Source organism: Lates calcarifer, linkage group LG5 (genome assembly GCF_001640805.2).
Source record: "Lates calcarifer isolate ASB-BC8 linkage group LG5, TLL_Latcal_v3, whole genome shotgun sequence".
Classification (NCBI taxonomy): Eukaryota; Metazoa; Chordata; class Actinopteri; family Centropomidae; genus Lates; species Lates calcarifer.
This window is the reverse complement of record NC_066837.1, coordinates 27,389,761-27,411,047: the sequence shown is the minus strand read 5'-3', so window position 1 is coordinate 27,411,047 and position 21,287 is coordinate 27,389,761. Positions and strand designations below refer to the sequence as shown.

At 39.1% G+C, this 21,287-nt stretch overlaps 1 protein-coding gene across 8 annotated transcripts in view; it reads right to left on the bottom strand.

The window, feature by feature from the left end:
- Positions 1 to 21,287, bottom strand: part of kcnq5b (potassium voltage-gated channel, KQT-like subfamily, member 5b) — a 136,504-nt gene that overhangs the window by 44,064 nt on the left and 71,153 nt on the right. For all 8 annotated transcript variants that reach the window (XR_007813299.1, XM_018678438.2, XM_051070885.1 and 5 more), the window contains 3 exons: positions 7,699 to 7,789; positions 5,485 to 5,611; positions 142 to 317 (listed from right to left, as the gene is read on the bottom strand). Coding sequence is in view for 7 of the 8 variants with exons in the window: in XM_018678438.2 (XP_018533954.1) it covers positions 142 to 317; positions 5,485 to 5,611; positions 7,699 to 7,789 (394 nt within the window). In the remaining variant the exon portion in view is untranslated. The remainder of the gene's footprint in view (positions 1 to 141; positions 318 to 5,484; positions 5,612 to 7,698; positions 7,790 to 21,287) is intronic.

Genomic DNA, 21,287 nt, shown 5'->3' with positions numbered 1-21,287 from the left:
AAAACTATATACAATAGATGATCTAGACCACTGGAGGTCACCTGGTGAAGGTCCCATGCTGGCAAACAATACTGTGAACCCCTGCCAGTTCCCATGGATGTTCCTCTGTGCGTATGAGTGTACTGGCCATTGATCTCCTACCTTGCTGTGTGCGTAGACCACAGAGCCCAGCAGCTTCCAGGTGCCTCCTCTGCGGTCCATTCGCACCATGCGTAGGATCTGCAGGAAACGAAGGCTCCGCAAGACCGAGGTGGCGAAGATGTTGCCCTGACTGCCTGCCGACACCACTGCTACCGACGCTATCAACACTATGATGTCTGGAGGGCATAGAGGAAACACACACAAGGGTTCAGTAAAAGAAAAACAATTACAATGAAAGCAAAATATATCTCATGTAATCTTCATAAATGTAGGTTATGTAAATGTCACTAAGATGTCACTAATATATCAGATGTTCATGTTGTAGTTTCATTATATTTCTTGCATTGTTTATTAATAATCCTATAACTTGCTTTAAATTTGGACTTTTTGGTGTTAATAACAATTTTTGTGATTGTTAATAACAATCATCACAGCTAAGACCAAGTCATACAATTAGGTTGCACATGGCAACAAAAAAAAATACAAAAAACAAACAAAAAAAAATACAAATGACTTATCATATGAGCAGTAGAGTGTTCACTGTTCAACCCGATGGGTTAAAAGTCCAACCTAAAGGCAAGTATATCTTATTAATATCGATCTTGTGGCTGTGAAACTGGCCTTTAAACATTCAGCCTGGATGGCCTATTCAAGCCTTGGGGTCAGAATATGTGGAACTGGCTTGATGTCTATCATGCTGCTGCAATAAGAGCATCTCACTGCTGTCACCCCTCACTGTGGAAAATTAGCCCAACAAAGGCTCCATATTACTGAAGCTGACATAATCTGCCGTGGGCAATAAGAGCACTATAATGTATTGTGTGCTCTTCCTATACACACTATATGTTCATATAGTTGCCTGGCTACCACATCGATCTGTCGTACAAAAAACAGGACAGTGGGGAAGATGTAATTGGCTAAAGCACTGTTCCTTAAGAATATTTTTCACACACGGGGTATTATATATCAGAAATGATCAAGATCTTGGCACTGCATGTCACCGAGAGTCTAATGGTTTGTGGGTTTCACATTTGTTTCTTTTCAATTTCTCATAAGAACACAGTGCATAAGTGCAGACAAACTGTATTACTCTATGTGCTGCAAACTGTGACAGACACATACGCAAACATCAACAAAGGCGCAGACAGGCAGACATACACACATACAGATCTGATTCTGCTCAGAGGAAGTTCACACAGAAACCACACTGAGCAAATGAATAACATTAAACCCACAAAGAACACAGACAACTCAAGTAAAGTAAAGCTCCTCTGACTAAAGAAAACACATTTTTTTCGTCTTTCCCCCTTTGCTGCGCTCACAAACAGATCTTACATTTCAGTGACGCGCCACGTGAAACCCTACACTTGAGTAGTGCTATTTAGTTTTTGAGAGAAAATGCTGACCAAGGTGTGGCTGATGGCTCCTGCTATAAACCACATACTAGTTGACCCATAGTGGGAAGAGGGAAAAGGTGAAAAGTCAGCAGCAGTACCATGAAAAATACATTAATGACACCCAGGGGATGAGAGGCTACAGAGCACCCACAGAGCAGTAGCGGGTTCACTCTCTTTGAAGGTGCACAGAGAGGTGAAGTGAATGGGCAGAGAGTTTAATGTGTGTGTGTGACTGCCTGTGGTCGTGGTGGGTAACCATGTGACTTCTTTTGTACAGGCCAACAAGCCATCTGTCAAAGGTGGTACCCATTTCTTTCTTTTCAGTTGCTTCAATAAAAAAAAAAAAAGAAAATCAGAGCAGCAGAGGCTGAGATATCCTGGCTTTTAGTTCAGTTAGGATTTAAGCTAACAAAAATAGTAACCCTACATTTCCCACAACACAACTTCATACTGTCTCTTGTTAAGCTGCAGTAAGAGTAGTTTCTTAGCATGCTTTTAGAACAGGCAGTCCAGGAATCAGCGTGGGTAGGATGCAAACTGCTGGAGCTAGCATGGCTAACAGGCTAACAACAACATAAGTTGCAAATTAAACAGCTTCTTATCAAGCATATAATTGTTATCATTATCATTATTAACACCTATCAGTGTCCTTACACTCACATCAGCCAAGCAGCATCACTCCTTTTCTGCTGCTTGCATTATTTTCTGTGTGAAGCAAATGAGAAGGGGTGGGTTTGCAATTGAGAGCAAATATATCTCAGTCTGTTCCTCGTTGAAATGAATTGACCTTGATGCCTGGTCAATGTCCATGACTTTAAATGCCACGACGAAGTGTATAACACAAGTTCAGTAGTAAAAATGTGTAGACTCCACGACCACATTGAGATAACCCTGACAATATCATCTGGGTTGTTACTTTAGAAGGATAATGGAGTACCACTTTAATAAACATTAGAATTCACCTCCAGTTTAGAATAAGCAGAAAACCCATGTTTGCTCTTCACACTGAATTTCTCTCTTGTCATTTTAAATGCTGATTTTGAAGTGAGGCAATGTGATTTCAGCTACAAATCTACAGTACTTCAATTGTCATATGTGTGGCTGTGTGCATGTTCTGCTAATAACAACAAACAGAACAAAATAAATTTAGTACATTTTTCATATCAGAATTTTAGTCAAGATATAGTGGTAAGAAAAAAGCACTGAACACATAACTGCCTGAGTTTAGTCAAATACAGTAATAAGAAATAAATCTGTTGAATGCAAACCAAAAATAATCCTGCGGTCTAATGTCTGCAGCACCCAAATTTTCAATACAAGTGCTGCACTGATTTCTGTCTTACAACACACAGCACTATCATTTCTCTAAAGGTAAATTTATTTGAATTGACATAATTATTATTTTAAAAAACAACTACAAAACATACAACATAAACTCAAAGCATTTTTTTCCATGGTGAATGTACAGGATTTAGGATCATAACCTCTCATTTGTAGCATAAAGTGCTCTGATCTTCAGAAGGGTAAAAGAACACAAATCAAACACACATATTAAATATTGTGTAATATCACAGTCCATTCTCAGGCATACCATTTCAGGACATTGACAAACGCTTTTATAAAGGATAAACCCCAGTGAATGATGGGAACTGTATGCAGCAGATGTCATTGTTATTGGCTGTGTTTCTCTGTCAGGAAGACTTTAAATGACTCCAGTGGACAGATAACCAGTTGACACCAGGCACATTTCATTTTTAATTCATTAGCTAATTCTGGTCACTCCTGGACTCAAATATGTATGGTGTATAAGATGGTAGACTTTAACATACATGCACAGAAGCACATACAGCCTCAATAACTCTTATTAATCAAGAATAAGTACAGCAGAGGGTGACACAGGGGCACACACACTAAAACACAGTTGGCTCACACTGGCTAACGTTTTATATTAGTGTTAAAACTCTGCATGGAAACTGATATTTTGAGCAGACAAGGATTTTTCACAGAAGCCACAAAACTACTTCCCTTGGCAAGCATTATTCTGGCACTAATATGACTCTGTATCTGCTCCAGCCAAGTTGTTTACACACATCTTTGATAATCAGTAATTGAGGATCCCTGCTGCTACAAATAAACTTTTTAACAGAATTTCCATCGGGCAAGATCTACCAAAAAAAAAAAAACAGTTTGAACAATTCCACAGATGACTTAGCTAAATTTCATTTTTGGGTATAATCATCTGTGCCAAAGGCAGAGTACAGCAAAATATTTGCTCATCATTTTAAAAATTTTTTTTTACAAGTAAACCAGGGGGTGACGGCTCATATATGAAATAGTAGTAATATGTATTACACTATATATATGTAAGGTTACCAGTTAACATGATATGGTAATCACCAATATTTCATGATGTGAGCATAACAACAACTAACACAGTAAAGTACCATATGACAATAAGTTTAATGGCAGAATAATGTACAACTGAGCTTTCCACCACATTTCATGATCTTCATCAGTGAATGAATCTGGCTCAGGTGTAGACCCATTTAAGGAATATCAGTCATCCAGACCAAGACATGTGATTGAAAGCTTAGACAAATTTAGTGACTGGACAGAGATTATGCTTAAAATCCCTTGATTTGGAGGAATTAACTCCACAACAATATAGACTGATGGCTGTTCTGTCAGTGTGATTATTACTACTATCATATGGACTGACATGATAAACAAAATTTTATGAAAACTGCCCATTGATGCATTACCACAAGACAAAAATAGTTGTTGTGGCATTTATAACAACAAAAAATAAAACAACACTAATGAAGTGGTATTAGCTTGTACAGTGGATAAAGGGTCTGGGGAAGACATGTTTAACTTTCTGCCACAGTAGAAAAACACTGAGAGGCCCCACAGAAGGACATAACAAAAACATTTAACATTTCATTTTGTATTTTAGTCATTTATTGTTTTCACTACAGCACTGTCATTTTCTGGGACCAAATTAAGTCAGAAGAAAAATAAAGATGAGAAATGTAACTCCTCTATCTGCACTGTAAAAAAAAATTGTCAGGTCGCATAAAACTTCTAAAAGTACTGCTTTTGTTTGGTTGTAATTTCTTATTGTACACTGTCAAAGAATTAAATATGACCACAAAACCATCCCTACAGTCTGTAGTTGTGATTTTATACACAACTCCACCTCTCTTATGCATATTAAATTTTATCACATCACAAATTGCTAGAAGCACATTTTTTTGGAGACATGATGCACAGAAAAAACTAAATGAACTAACTTAATTTATTCATTAGGTTTATTTGTCAAAGAGACAAATGCACGATGGGACAGATCACCATGTGAACCTGAATCACCTCCATCATCTCTATACTGCTCAGTTTCTCTGGGGTCAGCACATTTTCTCTTTCATTTTGTCACTTTATCCCATCATCTCTCTCATTTTTCACACTCTCTGTCACACTCAATCTCCCTGCCTCTCTCTCTGACTCTATTTTTGCCCCTTTGTTTTGCTCACGTTCTCTCAGTGCTGGCAAACAACAGCACCCACGACAAAGTGTGATGACGGGAGCCTGTGGCGCCCTGCATGACCTCTAAGCCCCGCTCTCCCTCCCTCAAGCATCCTACTGTACTTTCCAAGAAGCAGCAGAGAGATCCATGTCTAAACACTGGAAAGAATAAAAGGCAGTTAATGCAACCTCATTACGTAAGTGTTCTCTACTCTTATGAGCTCTGACCACAACTGAAAATGACACTAGCAAACTACGGTCAGTTGCGTGCTGTGGAACCATGCTGACGTCTATCGTCAAATTGTGTTTGTGGAGAGGACGACCACGGTCTACACGAGGGCAAATAGAGGGCAACTGAAAGGTGAAGAAATGTGACTGCTATTATTTGTGTCCACAAATGAGACGTCTTGCACCAACAACTCACCTATGACACAAAAGGGCTTTCTGGCAAAGCGCAGTCGTCCCTGCCATCCTCTGTAGCGACAGCAGCATCCTGCGGACCAGATCCGGATGATGTACTCCAGCCCAAACACCACAATCATCACAAACTCCTGTTCAGAGAGACAGAAACAGTAGTTGCTTTGGCAAATGTTTTAATGACAGTAACAGAGGACACTAATGTGGTTTTACAGGCATTATAGATTAGTCATTGCTTGTCAGTGTAGATTACAAATACATCATCACATATCATTATACATCATTAATGCAATGTTTTTGTCATTAAAATGGTCGCCAGGTTGGACGAATTACTGTATCTGATAATGACTTAGACAGGCCGCCTGTTAATGCACACACTTTTATTCAGCTTCCATTAGATAACAATACTGATGCAATTAGCACAGTGCAATTTGCGAAATGGTAGCTACAGCTGACAGGGGCAATCATGAGCAGTAAGCGCTCAACTGTACAAAGAAATGACCTTCTCTTTCAGTCAGAGGCTTCTGAAAAACATTTGTTGAGTCATACTAAGAGTCTTTTAAAGAGCATTTTTGTTTGTGTGCCTGCTAGTAGCACATTCTATGCTTCCTGACTTTTCTGAAGGCAACTTTGAACTTTTAGTGTTCTAAGTATTTGAAGCATGTGAAGTTCCCAGTTCTTCATCAGTGAACTGATCTTGAAGTGTAGGTCTGCTATTTATTCTTCTGTCCTGAGGTTGTCGCCAAGAACTCTCTAATGGTGTTAAGGGCTTGTCATTGAAAACTGTTACTCGCACACATAAAACATATTGCTGTTATATTTTTAGCCATGTTAGCGGCATGGCCCTAGGAGGGCCAATGTTGGCCAGTCAGTTTGTCCATCACTTTGTTCTGGACTGAAATATTGGATGTGCTGCCATGAAACTGGACTGACTTCTAATGATTTTGGTCCCCCCCCTTATTGAAATAACCACTTATTGAAATAACTCAACAATCACTGGATGGATTGGCATGAAATTTGATACAAGCAGAATTCATAACATTCCCATCATCCTCAGCATTGTGTGTTAAGTTCCAGATAGTAAATGTTATGATGCTATGCAATGAACATAGTAAACATACCTTCTAAACATCCACATGTTAGTATTGTTTTGAGCTACCCCTCTCATACCATTTATGATGTTAACATTTAGCTCAAAGCACCACTGTGCCTAAATACAGCCTTACAGAGCCAATAACTGTAGACTCATAATCTTGTCATTTTGTCGGCTCCGTCTGTCTTTCCTGTAGTGTACAGTATAGCATATGGCCAATATTATCAAGACAGAAATGCCAAAGACATGTCTCTACTGTGTCTCGATTACAGTCTTTCCAGCAATTAATTTATTTATTTTCAGTATTTTCAGGACTTCTCAGGACTATCACACCCAATGTGGTGATGATGTACGGAGTGAATGGAACTACCACTGGAGTGACAACATAGTGCTGGGGTGTTACTGGTTAAGAGCACCAGTTTACCACCATAATGATAGAAATCATGATTGATTTAATTCATTTAAATCATTAATTATAGAAGAGGTACTTTTCATAATCCTAATCCAATTTTTAACATCTCCCCTCTAAACTGTTAAACCACAATTATTGCAAAGCACTCTGTTCAGTGTTATCTATTTACATTCTGCCATTGTTGCACTTCAGTACAGGGGCCTTAGCTGCCACTAAGGACTAGGAATGTTTGGATTTTAAGGACATGTTGGGGGGGGGGACATTCTGCAATCAAAGTTTTATTCTTAACTTAATATATTTAATTTTACTACCTCTAGACCAAAAAAGAAAACAAAATAAGCATTCAGTACAAACAAAGTGCTTGGATGTCACCTCTTCAGAAAAAAAGGTTCAGCTGCACACCAAAAATATTTTTTCATTTTCATATATTTGCATTTTTAATGGTGACAAAGATGGGCTGACTGGGAACATCTATAGTTGAAAAATAACCTGTCTGTATTCTCTAATGTAAAAATGATGTCATAGAAACACAGTTTCCAAATTACTAACTATTTCTGCATTGTGATGCAATAATCCAGTACTGGCCATTTTACCTGCCCAGCAAATTAAATGGTGAGGCTCTGGTGTGATTGTCCTGGTATTTAAATAACTAACATAGGGATTCGTTAGTGGAAAAAAACTACTTTCTTTTGGCTGTTGGTTGTCCAGTTTCTTACCAGGATAAGGAGACAGTAGGAGGAGAAGTCCTGATGAGCCGGGATGGTTGAGAACACAGACAGCACCAGGCAGCTGAAGACCAAGATGAACCTAAATAAATACAGAAAGACAAAATGGAGAACAATCAACACAACATACACACAAGATTGGAATCAAACAGGATGACATCAGTGGTTTGACCTCAGAATTCACCACGCTGACCAGCAGATCAAATCGCAGATTCCAAAACATTATTTCCACTTTGTCTGCTGAGCTCAGAACCGTGCACTAAAGTGGAATTGTCCACCGTATTTTCCTCTGTGACAAACTCTTGAACCCATTTTGGCATTGAGGGAAGCGCAGTACACTAACAACCTGGCAGCACAATCACAGAACTTATTTCCTCTCTGCAGTGAACCATGAGCCCAGCGATTATTCAATTTCCCGAGATATCAAGTTAATCATGCTTGTTTGTGCAACATGATTTGCAAGAAACAAGCAGTGAAACTGCGGCTATTGGAAAACAAGCAACATCCGACCATTTCCACACTCCGACTGTCGCTCCCTCCACCAGGAAACTGCAGCCTTCCATCCTCATAACCATAACATTTTTTTTTCCTAAATTTCCATCATATGAATCTTCCAAAAACACATCGCTGCCTGAAATACGAGCACAGGGTTTAGAGTTATGGTGGCTCTTGCTGTTAAATGGTGAGAGCACATCTGTGTTTTATCATCTCAGATCTCCTCTTAAGCCTGCTGGAGAAAGACTGGTCGACATGCTGTGTGTGTACTTTAAACTGTTGTCCAAGGAGAGGTTTGAGTGGGTAGACATGGCTTTTTCAGTCATGTCCTGCTTCATGTTTGTATAGTTACAAAATCCTAATTCAATCTGGAGACCACTTGGCAGGCTCTAAACTTTAGGGCTCTAAATCTATGAAAACACTTTATCATGACCTTCATCACAGTTGAACAGAACTTTATCTGGAGCATTTCAGTTCTCCACAGAGATCTTCAGACAAACAAATATTGGCCTCCTACTATTTACTTAATAGCATATACAGTATATTTTATTCCAGCCATTTTATTTGAGTATCTTAAAGCTGAGAGTGAGAACATTAGAGCAGAGAAAATAGTGCTCATGGCATGCACAGTACTTCATGTTTTTTCCACAATACAGTGTTTGACATTTTATAGGTGGAGAGATTAATGACTGGTAAGTGTCTGAAATCTCATTTTACTGCTTATTATGCAGTAAAGGGGGAGCAAGCAAGTAAACATGAGCATGATTTCTTTGCTCTGTTAACAGGACAGTGGACACCTTTTCATTCCACATGCATATAAACAATTATCTTAAATAAAGTTATTGATTATCAAATGAAATTATCAAATATATATTATATATAATGAAAGCAGTAAAATGCAAATAAAATGAAAGCAGCATCAAAAAGTACTGAATACCACTGGACACTAATTACTGTATTAATCAAGCACTGTACTATATTCCTACAATATTAAAGTTATAATCTTTAAGATCTGAGCACTGAGTTGATTAAGGCAACACCTGTGGTTACTGGTGGTAATGCTAAGAACATACAATAATCCAGGTCACTGGTTGACTAGGCTCAGAAATGTGCACTGAACAGCTACTCTGTCAGCTATACAAGAGAAGAAGACTTTTATCTGTTTGCATCAGAGGATTCATCATACTGACACTAATATGTTTCCTCTTCAAAATGCCTGGGACTAGCTGTTCTGATCTTTTGGATTATGTCATTACATGACAACTTAGTATATGCACAGGTTGCATGCACTGTGTCCATGTGCTGGCTGCTATTTTCCAGAATTTGTCCATTTAGTGCGTTCATCATTTCCTGTAAATCCTGTGAGCATGTGCATACCATATAAAGCCAGCAGAGGAGTGGCGGAGTCCGCCACTGATAACGCAAGTTTATGAATGGAAAAACATTTAATAGCTATAAGTGAAGAAATGGCAGCTGAAAATACTGTTACCCCACAAATAGGTTTTGATATGATGGAAATTGTAGGATTATACATTTAACATACATTACACACATATGTGCTAACCAGAGATCAGTCATTGCCCCTAGTTTATTGCCACCAAACTACAAGGGTCAGATATTTCACAACTGGATTTCTTGATGTACTGTCTTTACAACTGCTCTATTTCTCAAACATTAGGGCAATTTGAATTTTAAGGTTTTACCCATTAGAATCCTTTTCTGCTTGCAAAAAAATCATTACTTTCAATATAGCACTGGACCTAGCCATAATGCAGTTTCTCTGTCTCCACAGCTGTATAGAAGTAGAGACGGGGGACTCTTTACTATCAGCCCCCTGGTGCCAAATTGACCCCAGATTATCAGAGAGTTGAAAGGAAGTCTTTCAAGCTTGTAAATGGGAGGGCAATCAGTAATACGTCCAGGGTTTCAATGGCGCCTGTGTGAAAATGGTGGGTGTGCAGAGTGGGTCACTGTCCCATAGCCCTCAGTACAGTACAGGACTGTACTGTTCTGACCCCAGTCTTACCCTCTCTGACATCCAAAGAGCCCAAATGGAGGTCAAAATTTTCCACAGCCCGCAAGGATGGTTATGTCATTATTTCCTGACCCATACATTCTCCTCCTGCTCTGTCACGTGGCTCACAGAGCTGCTGGAGGTTCAGAGTGAATTAAAAGCATACAGTATCAAAAGTTTGAGGTTTGCTCTGTTGACATTTCCAAAGATTTGAATAATGTGATTTTGATTGGAGGAAAACATCTAGTGACAAGCATTGTGGTGCTGTCAGCTGAAAAGCAAGCTCCTTGTCACCGGTACACCTACGCCTCTCGCACTTACAAGGTTGTCAGACCGAAAATTACAGAGTGACAATCAACTCCCTTCATCCATAGCCTAACTTGAGTTTCCATTTTGAATATATTTACTTTAAAAGCATGTAGAGAACTATTGAAAAGCATGTCATTAAGCACTCAGCAAAGTTCACTAATTAATCCCGCAAACCAGTGTTCTCAGCTGGCCTTGGTCGCTTGGTGTGTCATGATGCCCAGCAGAATTCATCTGGAGTGTCTCAGAGTGATCACTCTTAACCTTACAAACAGCAGCAGCTGAAAATTGAGGCTGGCTAATACACACACACACACACACACACACACACACACAATACGCATAGAGACATCTGTCCTTCCACCCACTCACCCACTTCATCACTTCTTGCAACGCACCCTCCACCCATCCTCCACTTACATAAAAACACAAAGAGACCCACTATCACTGAACTAGTGGTAAGTACTGCTCTGATTTGCATAATTTAATTGATTTGTTTGAATGAATTATAGCCTGTTGTCCGTCATCATTTTGAATTTAACTGGAGGAGAAAAGCAGACATTCAGCATCCCTGTGATTCCTCTTTGTTATCTGTGTGGAGAGGTGGAGCCATGGGGGTAGCCCCCATACCAGAGTCAGAAGGTCATAGGTAGTTGGCTTATTAATATTAGAATCTGTGTATGAAGTGATTCTTAAAATTCATTGTTAAAAAAGTAATTTAAACGACCACACAGAGACACAAAACAACCACAGTGATACGAAATGACCAGAAAGAAACACAAAAGCCACAAAGACCACAAAAAGATACAAAACAACTACAGTAATGCAAACTGACCATAAAGAGATGCAAAATCACAACAAAGAGACACAAAACAAGTCATGTAAAACAACCACAAAAAGACTAGAAATGACTACATATTTTGTAGTCATTTTTTGTCTCTTTCCATCTTGTTCCTATGTGGGAAGGCTGGGAGGGTCTTTTCCTGGCCTGTGGCCAAGGGTTAATTGTCTCAAATAGCTTGATATTAATTCAAATTAGAATATCTTAAGTTCTTTATTTGGTGTTCATTCATTACACTGAATAATATCATTATTATTGCCAAGAACCATGACTTTAAATTTGAGTTTTAATGCTAAAATTTTCACTCATTTTACAAATGTGCCCTCTCTCCTCTGAAGCTATGCCCCAATCTGAATGTCTAAACCTGCCCCTGTCTGTGTCAGTTATGGAGTACATACATGCTGTAGAAAGAGATCCACAGACTGACAGAATGTAATGTGTAAAGAACCATGACTCTGAAGGTCTTCAAAAAGGCCTGTCTGATGAGTCTTGTCATGTGTTAATTGAATCAAAGCCACTAATAGGCTAACACTGCTGTAATGATCAGATCTGACTGGGTTTCTTATGTCAGATGGCTACAGAGGAAGTTCTCATTCACATGACATGTAGATATGTATGTCCTCTGATGCTGTCCATGGTCCTGAAACAAACCTGCTCCTGCATTTGATTCAACCACTGGGTTGCTGATTCATCATTAAATTTTATTTTCATTCTCCACCATGACTGTATGTCATCTGGGATGATTTTAAAGATGGTATTAAAGTTCTCTCAATAGGTTATAACTATCTTTTTTCAACTGTCTTATGCTGATGTTGCTGGAGCTGTCTCACCTCCAACACAACAGTGCCCATCAACAGCACACTCAAAGATCATGTGAATGTAACATGATCATGAATATAACTTTTGTTACTTTTGTCAAATAATATGTTGAATTTTAATGTATGTAATATCAAAAACAGTGAAAAATGCCTTTTGCCTGTTATCAGATCAAAATGTAACATATTCAAACTGCCTCAGAATATTCTAAACTGTGTGGATTAACATTTGTGTAAGTGTGTTCTTTACACCTATGATGCACTCTGCGTTCAACAAGGCTGCTTAGCTGGGAATCAACCTATAGTCACTGCAGTTCTATGGTATGCAGTTTAAACATTAAGCCACCAGATGCCCCAACTGACAACTTGTTCATCAAAACCTATTTAAAATTAGCATGTAGAATGCAGCTTGGAGACAGAGTTAGCATTGGACTGACCATGTTACTGGACACAGGTCAGAGTTCATCACCTGATGAGGGGTTAGTGTATATACTTTGTCAAAAGGTACTGTTCTCAAATTCCATAGCTTGGGTTGTAGGCTCATAAAAATCAACCACTTTTTCACTTTTCTTAAATGAAGCCAAGCCGGGGAACAGGGGAAGTGTGTGTCAAGTTGATGTCAGCTCTGTGTTATCCTTTTTAGCTTTATGAGGGGATGAGGATACAAAGTGACACCTAAAGCCCAATAAAGATCAGTCATAAAAGTGCTTGTACCTCAGTCTGTCTTGTTAGTAGCTTTGCTGTGTGTGTGTCTGCTCGTCCTTCTGTTGTTACATGGCCAGGATCTGTTGCATCATTAGATTACTGAACAGCTCTTAAAATAAAGCTTTAAAGCTTTATGCTCTAAGAATCCTTAAAACTGTGAGCTTTAGGTGTGGGGCCCTGGGACTTTAAAATTATATATTAAATAACTTTTAAATTATTTAAAATGCTGAAAGAGTATCTCAAAAATAGAAAATGGTTAAGCTAATAACATGCAACATAGCCATCAGAAGTAATCTCCAGGTCCAAAAAGCTGAATAAAACATCAACCATAAAAACTTCATCTTCAACAGACTCAACACAACTACCCACAGTAGTCTGTCCGCCTCCTTTAATGGTGGCTGTGACCCAGGGCCTTGACCTCATGACCTCCAACCCTTCTTTTAAGGTCATGCATTCACATTCCTACACACAGTCAGTAGTGCATTGCAAGTCTCAAAGCATTCTTTGCATTCTCCCTGACAAAGTTTTGGTCTATTCAAACAGCAGTGGGCCCTCTCAGTGTACTCAGCACATTTCAGAAGCTTACATGGGGGGAGGAGTGGATTTAAGGGGCATGTCATATACTGTTAGACTGTCACGTGCTTACTGCAATTATGTCTTTCAGTCTTTCAGCACAGTCACACACACACATATGCCCAGAACACTCTAAATCTGAAAGACAGACAACAGTGTGTTCTGTACAAGAGAACTATGCTACGAGACTGAAGACGACAGAACAATTTCCATAATGCACCTGCACTCTTTGAAAGGCTGAGCCACTGCATTTTGTCAAGCCGCAGTGGCAGGGGGTTGGGGGTGCATTGTGTGTCTCCCTCCTTATTACGCTGATGTTACGCATCTCAGTCTGTGAGAGGCACTGAGAGAGAGAGCCCAGTGAGCAGAATGTGTTTGGGAGATTAGACAAGTGCAAATGAACTAGCAAAATGTCAACAGAGCGGCTCAAAAAGAGAGCAGGAGCAAGGATTTTCATGACGTCTGGCTATTGATACAGCGATGTGTTTAGGAGGAGCCCCATGGGTTCATTTGTTGGTGTGTGAGGATTTTTTCTATGCACAGTGCTTAGACTAATGACGCTGTTTTGATAATACAGGCAACACACAGTATGGAAAATAACGCAGCAGAGTCTAATCTGTTGGTGAGCTGTGCCTCCACACAACAGAAGGTATAGCACAAGAATTTTCAAACTGTTGTGACTAAATAGGAATAACATACACTGTATCCAGAATATTACATATTTTAAATGACATCCTATTTTGTGCCATGCTGCTTATGTTCAGGTTAAGGAAAGAGTCTTTAAAGAAAGTTTTCTCCACCACAATGAAAGGTTTGAATTATTCGGAACAGACTGCAAAGTGAACACACGACAGAGATCTTGTTGACTGCCCAGATTTTTAATTACAATTTTTAACTCTTCATCTGTTTTGTAGACAGAAAACTTCCATTTCATTTTATATTTTCCGTTTGGCTTTGGTGCGTGCATGTTGTGCTTAAGAACCTCTGCATGTTTAGTAATTAGACACAGGGTTGCTATTTACATTACATACATTAGGTACACCCTAGCTAAAATATCTGAATTATTTCACTATATTGTGCAATACAATTCATGAAAAACTACATCCTGGGTGTATACGATTCTCACCAATCTCCTCGGTATTGCTGCTCAGCCAAGTTTACCTCCACTGACATGTTCTGATGTCCACTGGATAGAGGGAGGACTACAGGGAGAGTTTGGCTGTGATAAGTTTAATTTGCTCCTCACTTCTCAGGGGCGTCACTTCAGATTTATGTGTTACCAGAGGAGAGAGCTACGCAAACACTTGGCTTTATAGATTATTTCACATTGAGAATAGAAGCTCTTGGAGGATCAAAAACAGCCACCATGCCCTGCAGCAGCAGCACTGATTATTGTGAGTGCAGAGCCGACTCACAGTATATGTACTGCAGTTTCAACCTAAACAGTCACTTTATATTTTTCACTGTGACGTTTAAGCTGTGTCTTTGATGCTGATGCAGAGATAACTGCATAGATTAAAACAAATAACGAATGCTAAGTAAAATAGCTAACGATAAAACTACTAAATCCTTATTATTATTTTAGAAATGAAAAAGTAAGGAGCATGGCAGGGACTGGAGGGAATTTACTGACCAATTGTGAATACATAGACACTGTGGAACCTGTGTTAGTGATAAAACAAGTGCTGGGCAAAATACTTGAAAAATGTAATATACAGTACCATGTAATGTACACACTATGTGCTACTCTTTGAAAAGCTAATTACATGTTACTATTAACTCGATAGCAAAACCAAATATCTGCAATACTTATCAGACCTATTAAATTACTTCTGTCTCTTCAAACAAACAAGTCTGAAAGTATTTATCCACAACTAGCTTAATGTTAGCCTCAGTGGCTGACGCAGCACCCTGTCCTCACAGAACATTGTTAGGTGATTCCTCCTGACTGTAGCTAATGTTAGCAAGCCAACAACACACCAAATGTAAATGAAAAAATTATTAGTAAATGCAAACCACTGCCACACCTCAGGGCCAGATCTTCTACTGAATGCATAGAGACTGCAATCAGTAATATATCCAGTGACTGGTAGGACAGTGAACAAATCAAATTGTCAAAGTAATGGAGCTTTACTGGAATTAGATGACTAAAATTCAAACTGTAATCCCTAACAAGTCAATTTTATTTATATAGCACTGAATCACAACAGAAGTTATCTCAAGGCACTTTTTATACAGAGCAGTTCTAGACCTCTTGATATTAGTCTTTAATTATTATATTTACAAAGAGAGTCCCAACGATTCCCATCACCAGCAAGGACAACAGTGGCATGGAAAAACTCAAGCAGAACCAGTCTCAAGCTGGGCGTCCATCTGGGTTGAGAAAAAGAGCAATAGTAATGACAATTATAATAATAATAGTAGCAATAAGATTAGAAGTAAGACTAAGAATTTTAAATATAACAGCAGGTGTTGAGCGGGATTGTAAAAATAGCAGAAGCCTTGCAATCACAGATTACATTATTACTGAAAAAAGTAACCACGTTAGTCACTGTAACGTATCTGTTACTGTCCAATACAGAATGATACCAAAATTATTCTAGATTGATAGTGCCAGGAAGTGTTAAGAATACAGGATGCATGTGAAATTAATTTTTTTTATGACATGAACAGGATCTGGCTGTACCATTACCATTAGAGTTTAAAGGTCTGGGTACTGATTGTGCTGCTGTGAAATGTCATGTACTCATGTTAAATGTGAGTACATTATTCAGACACACATTCTCCTGCTTCAGCCTGCTGTTAGATGTACCTGTCAGGGTCTTTTTTGTCCCATTAAGGTTTCCATTAAATATGAAAGCCTTTAATGCTAGGTTCAAGTGGCTCACACTGTGGTGGCTCCAGTCATTGAACTCCTGATTCAATATGTAAGTTCCCCAACATTCTGAAGCAATGCTCTGTACATAGAGGGTTATATTTTTCCTGCTTTGCACAAAAGGGCTGCTGTTCAGCTGTTTATTAATAATATAACATGATATAACAAGACTCACGTTGAACAACAAAGACTGAAAATAATAATGAAGTAATAATTAACTGAAGTGTGACCAAAGATGTGTAAGATTTTAAGTTGTGCTCTCCCTGACTAGATGATAACTATCTTATAGTTGTGCTGTAGGTTGAGACAAAAAGGCCTGACAGCGAAGTTTAAATAAAATAAAATAAATACTTGAATAAATTAAATAAATACTTTATAAATCACAAGTAACCTCATCTCCTGATGAGAAGATATACCAGCTCTATGGTTTATAGGAACACAGTATGTGCAGATTGTTCTCTGTCAGCTCATAATGAACAGTTTGTGATTTTTTATTTCGGTAATTTAAATATTTTGCACCTCTTTTTTAAAAGCCAGGATCTTGCCCTAGTTGGTGTTAGATTGTATGACTAATTACACCTCTTCTCCTCATCTTACCTTATTTCCTACTGTGCCTCAAAAAGATAATTAGTCCAAAAAGCAAATGGACAGGGTGCATCATCCTGTAATGCTTCCCCTCGCACAGCTGCACTGCACTACACAGCTGAGCAGAGATATCACAGTTCCAACTCCAAAAAAAGAAACACAAGGAAAACAAGAGGAGCCAGTGCTGGGGCATGCACATAAGCCTCTGTGCTGTGAAATGATGTACTATTACAAAAGCAAAAAGCGAAGGCGCTACGAGGAGAGAAAGCCACAGAGACCACCCACGGCGCACAGCTATTTCACACTTGTCCTTCATTTGAACACATCCAAGAGACCACAGTGAAAATTCAGCAAAGACTGCCATGGACATAAAATGAAATGATAAGGGCCTTTAACACACTTGTTGAAAAGAAAGATAAATACAACTGTATAAAAGCACAAGAGTGTTAGCCCGTAAAGCCTCACTCTTATTTAATGTGTCCTGTTCTCTCATATTGAGGCACGTAAAGAGGCTTGTACAAATTAAAACTCCATCAGCAGAGCTGTAGGAGGACATGTAATGGAAAGTAAAGGGGAGGAACTGAACCATTCTGCCAAATCCTGACTGTGCAGACCTCCTCTGTTTATAAAGCTCCACTGTGTTGTTAGTGAACTGTCTTCCTCTACATTTATTGTTAGTACTGTATGTTGGTAGGATTTCAACTAATTGTTTCACATCAAAATCACCATTAGAAAAAGTGTGCTATGAGAGCTGGGATTTTAAGTGGCTCATATAACTGTGTCTCTTAAGAAACAAGGCCAGCTATTTTTGTTGGCATATGTTGCTTTCACCAACTATAATGACAACTGTTGCCAGAAAATATATCCAGCTGTCGCTCACAAAAAATAATTATGTGAGCTGGCCAAACAAAAAAGAGCAGAGAATATAATGGCTGGTCATTATGCTCTCCGCATGCAGGTGACCTTACTATTTATGTACCATCAAAGATGGTTATCTCGAAGAAGACAAACCATGACATTGGTGTCTGTAGAAATAAGTATGGGGCCGTGTTTGATCACCTTATGTCAGTTTCAGACAGGTAGAAGATGTAAGATGAAGAGTAATGTAATGTTAGCTGCATCATTACAGTCATCAAGTCTGATATCACACACTGTCAAGACATGTCTTGTCTACCTTTATCCTGCCATTGAAACAATATAACATGCATATACATATTACAACCTCAAAACCAGCAGTGTGTCATAACGACCTGTAACTGGCCAATGGAGCTGATATCAATAAATATAATGCCATATTAATGATAAATGAATAATAATGATAAATGTTAATGTGAACAAAACCATTTCTTTTCTTCCTTTCTTCTGTTCTTTTTTTACTTAGATGTTATTTCTGGAGTGGTTTCGAAGGACCTTAGTAACAAACAACTGAGATATTTAATATACTTATACATATATAGATATATATTCACATATCTACATCGATACATCGATTCATTGACCAACGATTTTATAGCATCGATCCAAAATGAAAACATCGATTAGTCATCATACATATTGTAACTTCCCTCGCCAATCAGAGCGCGCAGGCGTCAGCTGGTTTCGTCACAGTTTTTACTAAGCTTAATAACACAGGCTGCTGTGGGCTCCTGTGTAGCCAACGCGACAGAAATAATAAAAACTACCTACATCGACTCACTTCCAGCACCTTTATTCTGTGCAAGGACCCACTTTACAGCCTGAACAGCGTTTCCTCACTAACCCGACACTAACATAACTACAACATCACAGTCCATCACAATATAATCTTTTGTAAGATGAGCCTTTACTTTTGAAGTTCCGGGCACGTCTTTCTCCACCTGAGCGCGCACACGTACAAACAAAAAACGAGTGGCACCATGAAGAGCAGCTAGAAAAAAGTCAGTGAAGATGTTGCCTCCGCTCCGGAGAGTAAATCATTGGTCTGGAAACATTTGGGATTTTGGAGAAAGGTTAAATGTTAAAAACGTAAAGCTCAATATATCAGAATGTGGCACTTTATAGTGAACAGGAGGTCTATTTTATTAACAAAAACTTGTGATTTACATCCCTACTGTAAAATAGCTCAAAGTGACATTGTTTTGTCTGACCGACAATCCTAAACACACACACACACACATTCAATTAACAGTGATATAGATAAAGAAAGGCAGCAAATCTTCACATTTGCAAATCCATGATCTGGAAATATTTGACATATCTGACTGACATGACATAAAATGTTTGGTAGAGATGCATTTGAAGATTTGCTGTTACAAATGCATGCTTGTTTACCCACTTTAAAAGAGCCACCTGTATTTGTACAGGCACACATTCACATCTGGAGTGTAACTGGAGCAGATTTCAGAGTCACAGACCTCCTCCTACCACAGATTCCCATCTGGTGACTTGGCCACTCCAAATCTCAGTGAATATTTCACGTGCTGGGCTGAAGTGAGGTCCTGGGCATCTTGATGGGCAGCATCTTGAAACAGGAGCACTCAACAGTGCTTGGCAACATTCTTAAACTAATGTAATTAACTTGAGAAAGCACTTATGTAGAGGGCTACAGTGGTCGCTGGGTGTGAGGAAATGTCAGTGGTGTTAACCAATGGCCTCACAGAGATGTTTCATTAAATGTTAACCAATAATTCATTCATATCAATATACTCCATTGATTATTGAATTAATTATTTCTTTCATTACCCAGATGAGGTTTTTAGAAGACTCTCATGATGATTCATCCTCACTACTTTAATATGAGTATTTCTCACACACAGTTCCAAATATCCCTGTTATGGAAGAGGATATTGTCTAAAGCAATCATTATCAGGGATTGATCTGTGTCATTTGCAAGCCTATTGATCCTATTCCACAGTTCCAAATTTTCACAGTGACTTTCTCGTTCAGTCTCATCTGCTCAGCTGCGATGTGCTCAGTGGCGTCCCACTTTTCAGCGACACTCTCCATCGATCAACACTATTTGTCTGCTTTCTGCAGCCACTGACGGGTCAATACTTGGACCTCAAGGCTCCACCCCACTTCCACCTCCAATCTCCATCTAGGCAAACAAGTATTAATGGTGTCAGGTGAGGGGATAATGAGGCACCCAGACATAGACTCACTGAGGTCAGGGAGTGGCAGAGACACACAGAGTTCTCATTGCCGCACAATAATGAGAGACGGACACAGGAGAGGAGTGAAGCGGCGTCCTGAACTAACCCCACAGAGTTTGGAAAACTAATACCTTTATGTTTTGAATAAAGGCATCACCTGTCCAGATGGTGTTCTGGCCAAAATTTGCTGGATCCACCACACCCACGCTCCCCTGTGGTGTGCACAGCCACCTACTCAAAGGTCAAATTCATAGATAAATAAACCTACTGTATGTGTGGAAGATAAATCAGCAGAGTGGGAAAAATAAAGTTAGTGGCTTCAATTCATTCAGGGCAGCAGCTGCAGAAAACAAGAATCTCAAAGGTCAGCAGAGTTTAGATCAAAAGAGTTAAAGCAGAACTGGTCAGCGCTAAAATAAAGGCCATCAAAACAAATTGACCCTGCACTTCAAACTTTAGAGATTTAAACTAAATCAAAAACCACTCTATGGAGGAGACCAGCAGGGATAAGTACTGTGCAGCGATTTCATTCACTGTGATATCTGCTCAGGCAAACCCCTGTGACCTCAAAATAGCAAGGACCCCATTAATCAACAGTACGGGAGTGGGCCGGTCGATGGGCTGACGTCTAGCATCCATCTCCATGCAGTCTAAATTTGGGTGATAACGAAGGATGAGGCTGATGGCTGAGAACATTAAAATGGGCTGTGATGCCATGCCAGAGCTGGATTATTAATCAAATACAGACATATATTGTGATGACAGCTTTTCAATCAACAGGCAATCTTTATTTTCAATCTTCAGCTGCTCTGTTTTTTTTTTCTTTTTTTTTTCTGTGGTAACTGATCGTGGAGGTTGATGTTTGAATGTGATCAATTTTTCTGTCACAAACTACAAAAAATCTCACTCTGTCACTTACTTAACTTAATCCTTTCATGCATAGTGCTCACTACAGAGGACAGCTATTAAAAAGCTGTTTTCTTGTATATGCATGGGTTTTGATTTCATCAGCCTCCACATTGGACGCTAGAGTGTCGTTCCATACACTGTCACCCGTTGGCCAGTCAATGTAAATCCATTGTCTTGACACGACGCGACCCCCTGCCCTCCCAAGAACGGCAAAGAAGTTAAAAGATCATTTACGTTCGTGTTTCTCTCCCTGCCTCCTGTTTCATTCAATTCAAGATTCAAGATTCAGGAAACTTTATTTATCCCGAGGGAAATTGCTGTGCACCAGTTG